The sequence below is a fragment of the Musa acuminata genome, chromosome BXJ1-4 (assembly GCF_036884655.1).
Source record: "Musa acuminata AAA Group cultivar baxijiao chromosome BXJ1-4, Cavendish_Baxijiao_AAA, whole genome shotgun sequence".
In the NCBI taxonomy this organism is placed as follows: domain Eukaryota; kingdom Viridiplantae; phylum Streptophyta; class Magnoliopsida; order Zingiberales; family Musaceae; genus Musa; species Musa acuminata.
The window spans coordinates 22,754,406-22,758,601 of NC_088330.1; the positions used below are offsets into that span (position 1 = coordinate 22,754,406).

Here is a 4,196-nt window from a genome sequence, read left to right on the forward strand (position 1 = left end):
TAGCCCTCGTAAGGTCGACTACCACTCCCAATGACCAACTGTACTTGATCTGGGACAGCCAAACCTATAAGTCTGGTATCAAAGAGTGGAGCACTCATACAGGACATCCTTGGTGTCTCAAGTCTAAGGACCAGATAAACCACTAGGACTACGGAATCGTTGTCTGACAATAAGGCATCATCAACCATCCAGCATTCCGTAAGCCGATCAATCAGTGAACTCATTCTCTAATGAGCACCTGTACTGTATCCCTAGTGTCCCTACACGAGCAGCTATGAGACCAGCTGCATCCATCATATGGACGGGTATACAGCACACCAGTCTATCCGGTTATCACGATGTCCCTCTCGAGTAACCTATGACCGGGATCATTTAGGATATGTGTTTAAAAGTGAATCGATCTCATTATCGTGATCTCATCACGATCCGATTCCCATTGCACAAATCCAAGGACATCACAATATATGTATGCATTTATGCAATAGTTATAAAGTGATATACGCCAAAATATAATAAGCAAAAAGATTCTGTATCAAGTCACACGTGCCATCACTCACGTGATTGGCTTGCTGGGCACCTATGACTAGCAGCCTTATTGTCAGACAGCGATTCCGTAGTCCTAGTGGTGTATCTGGTCCTTAGAATTGAGACACCAAGGATGTCCTGTATGAGTGCTCCACTCTTTGATACCAGACTTATAGGTTTGGTTGTCCCAGATCTAGTACAGTCGGTCATTGGGAGTGGTAGTCGACCTTACGAGGGCTATTGAGTGTCAATAGAGGATCATCCACTCTCGGCATCATGAGAGGAATATCCCATGTGTTTTTGCTCAGACAAATCCCTGGCCAGGGTCATTCGGGTTGAGAGAGAAAGAGTTCTCCGGAAGAATCCGATTAGAGCGAGACTCGAGTAGAAACCGTATGGGTCTGACAACACAATGCTCGATATATGGTATCTGGGATATTAGATGGATGAGGGATTATAGGTATACGGTAACTGAGGACAGATAGGTCCAATGGATTGGATTCCCCTGTATCGTCTAGGGACTACGGCGTAGTGGCCTAATACTTCCGTAGTCGATGAGTCAAGTAAATTATTACAGAGATAATAATTCATTGAGTTAAAAGGAGTTCTGACAGGTATGACTCACGGCCAGCTCGATATTGGGCATAGAGGGTCACACACATATGGTAGGCATTGCGATGAGTAGAGGTTCAGATATGAGATATCCGACGGAGCCCTTTTCTTATTGGATGCAGATCCAATACCCACTAGGGGAGGACCCATAAGGGTTTGACAGGGGATCTCTATAAATAAGAGGGATTCAGAGCCTCATAGGCTAGAACTTTTGCTTGCCTTTCCTATTCTCCTCTTCCTCTCCACCTCAGAGTAGGCCTGGAGTTTTGAGGAGCGTCGTCGCAACCCTGCTGTGTGGATCACCACTAGAGAGGAGGACGCTTGACCTCCTTCACCCTCTCCTAAGGATCTGCAATGAAACAGGGATATACGATCTCCCTAGGTAACACAACCTACTCTATACGCAGTTTTAAGTTTCGCTGATTTTGTGCACCAATCTTCGCACGACGACGAACATCTCTTTGGGAATCGGGAATTTTATTTTCTTGTTCTTCCGCTGTTCATGTGATGTTGCCCCCAATGATTTCCCAACAATTTGTAATCAATAAATTAACATAATTTATGCATCGACCATCTATTATATATTGGTCTATAGTCAAACGAATTTTGTAATATCTTAAAGGGACCCGTAATCAAGGCTTCTTTCTCTGCAACCACTCTCCACTTCATCACTGTGCCTTTGTCGATGGTGATTGGGTAGAGAACTTTAATGATATAATATTCATGTTGGGGTATATTATTTTCAAAATAGTCACACGGTCTACAATTGAAGTTGAATACCGAGCTATCGCCACCACTATTATAGAACTCAATAGGATCACCAATCTGCTAAAAAACTTGACATCAACTCTGTCCCTACTAATACAATATATTATGATAATATTAGAGTCATTTACCTATGTGTCATTCCAATATTCCACACACATATAAAATATTTTAAATTATCCAATATTCAAATATTTCAATATTCTACTTATCATCTGGATCTTCTTGATCACGCTTCATCTTTAGATGTTGTTTAAGCAATAGGTTGTAGGATTGCGAAGAATACCCTTGTGTGGTTTTGTTGGTCCAGCTCGAAGGCAAGGTCGCCCTGATCGCTGGCGACGCGAGCGGCATCATCGAGTGCACGGCCAAGCTATTCGCCCAACATGGGGGGGCGCGAGTCGTGATCACGGACATCAAGGATGACGAGGGCCACTCTCGTTGCGCCACCCTTGACCCCGCCTCCTACAGCCACTGCGAGTGATCAATGAGTCCAGCACGCCATCGACCCCACCATCTTGAAAATTGGTCCCCTCGATCAATTATGGACTCTTCGATGGGAGATTTTGGATTTGATCTCGTTGCCTTTGAGCACATGAAAAAAAAAAGAATAATAATAATAATGATAACACGGGCATCAGAAGAAATTGGATAATGGCCGACTTTTGATGGCATGTGCTCCTCCTGATTGGATCATATATTCTCTGCAGACACTCGAGGAGTGCATCACACAATACAGCAACCTAGCAATATACTAAGATGGGAAGCACCTCCATTCTCTCATCAATAGTAAGAAGGTCTCTGTTTTTGCCACTATCACAATCTTTTTTTCTTATTCTCTCTTTGTTTATGTATGTAATTTAGACTTTTGATCAGTAAGGTTTAGTGTTCTTGAACCTGCTTCATCTTAGATGTTGTTTAGTCGATAGGTTTGTGGTTCTGCAATCCCTTGCCAGGAATACCTCTGAGTTGATCTGTTGCGCAGGCTCGAAGGCAAGGTTGCCCTGATCACCGGCGGCGCCAGCGGCATCGGCGAGTGCACGGCCAAGCTGTTCGCCCAACATGGGGCGCGAGTCGTGGTCGTGGACATCCAGGACGACAAGGGCCACTCTCTTTGTGCCGACCTTGGTCCCGCCGTCGCCTCCTACGTCCACTGCGACGTCACCATTGAGGCCGACGTCAAGCACGCCGTCGACACCGCCGTCTCCCTCCATGGGAAGCTCGACATCATGTTCATCAACGCGGGCGTCATAGACGATTTGAGCAGTGGCTTCCTCAACTGCGAGAAGTCGGCCTTCGAGAAGGTGGTGGCCGTCAACATGCTTGGCGCCTACCTGGGGACGAAGCACGCGGCGCGCGTCATGGCGCCGGCGCGAGCAGGCAGCATCGTGACGACGGCGAGCGCGGCGTCGGTGATGGGGGGGCTCGCGTCGCCGGCATACACATGCTCGAAGCACGCGGTGGTGGGGCTGATGCGGTGTGCCGCGGCGGAGTTGGGGCAGTTTCGGGTGCGCGCGAACTGTTGCCAGGAATACCTCAGAGTTGATCTGTTGCCAGGAATCTCTTGCCCAAAACCCTAGCATAACTGGGATACAAGGATCACGTCACTGCCCACAATATCTAAAACCTCCCAAGTAATCACAGCAAGAGCCTACTGTAGATTTGATCTAACGTGAGACGATAACACTGCTAGATGATTGAGAACAGTCTCTCTGCGTTGTACTTGTCTTCTTCCCTTTCTTTCTCGTCCTTTTCTGCCTTGTTCTCCTTCTTCTCTTTGGAATCTCGTGGCTCTAAGATTTGCCTCGTTGCTGCCTTTTTATAGCTTTAATCTGCCTCTAAAACGCAGCCACCACACCCCCCTAATCTTAATTAGGGTTAGGTTAAGAGGGGGTGTGGGCTGTGGGCTGATAAAGCCCACATGGGCTGAATATGGGCCATCAGCCCAACAACCTCCCCCTTCAGCCCATAAGGGAGGCTGTCCCATGACTCCTCAATGTGAAGCCATGCCGACCAACTGTCGGCATATCTCCTGTCTTTCTTTTGGTAAGGTCTTCGTCAACATGTCTGCTCCGTTGTCATCTGTATGAATTTTCTGAATCTGCAACTGCTTTTTTTCAAATACATTTCGAATCCAGTGGTATCTGACATCTATATGCTTTGACTTGGAATGAAACATTGGGTTCTTACACAAATGGATGGCACTCTGGCTATCACAATGCACCACATAATTTTCCTATTTCAGCCCCAATTCTTATAAGAATTCTATCATCCATAACATTTCTCTGCATACC

General features: G+C 46.4%; 1 protein-coding gene across 1 annotated transcript; it reads left to right on the forward strand.

The window, feature by feature from the left end:
- Nucleotides 1–2,552: 2,552 nt before the first annotated feature.
- Nucleotides 2,553–3,482, forward strand: LOC135672106 (secoisolariciresinol dehydrogenase-like). The gene is made up of 2 exons (XM_065180558.1): nt 2,553–2,699; nt 2,888–3,482. The coding sequence occupies exons 1-2, from the start codon at nt 2,662–2,664 to the stop codon at nt 3,480–3,482; spliced, it is 633 nt and encodes a 210-aa protein (XP_065036630.1). The 5' UTR covers nt 2,553–2,661.
- The last annotated feature ends 714 nt before the right edge of the window (nt 3,483–4,196 follow it).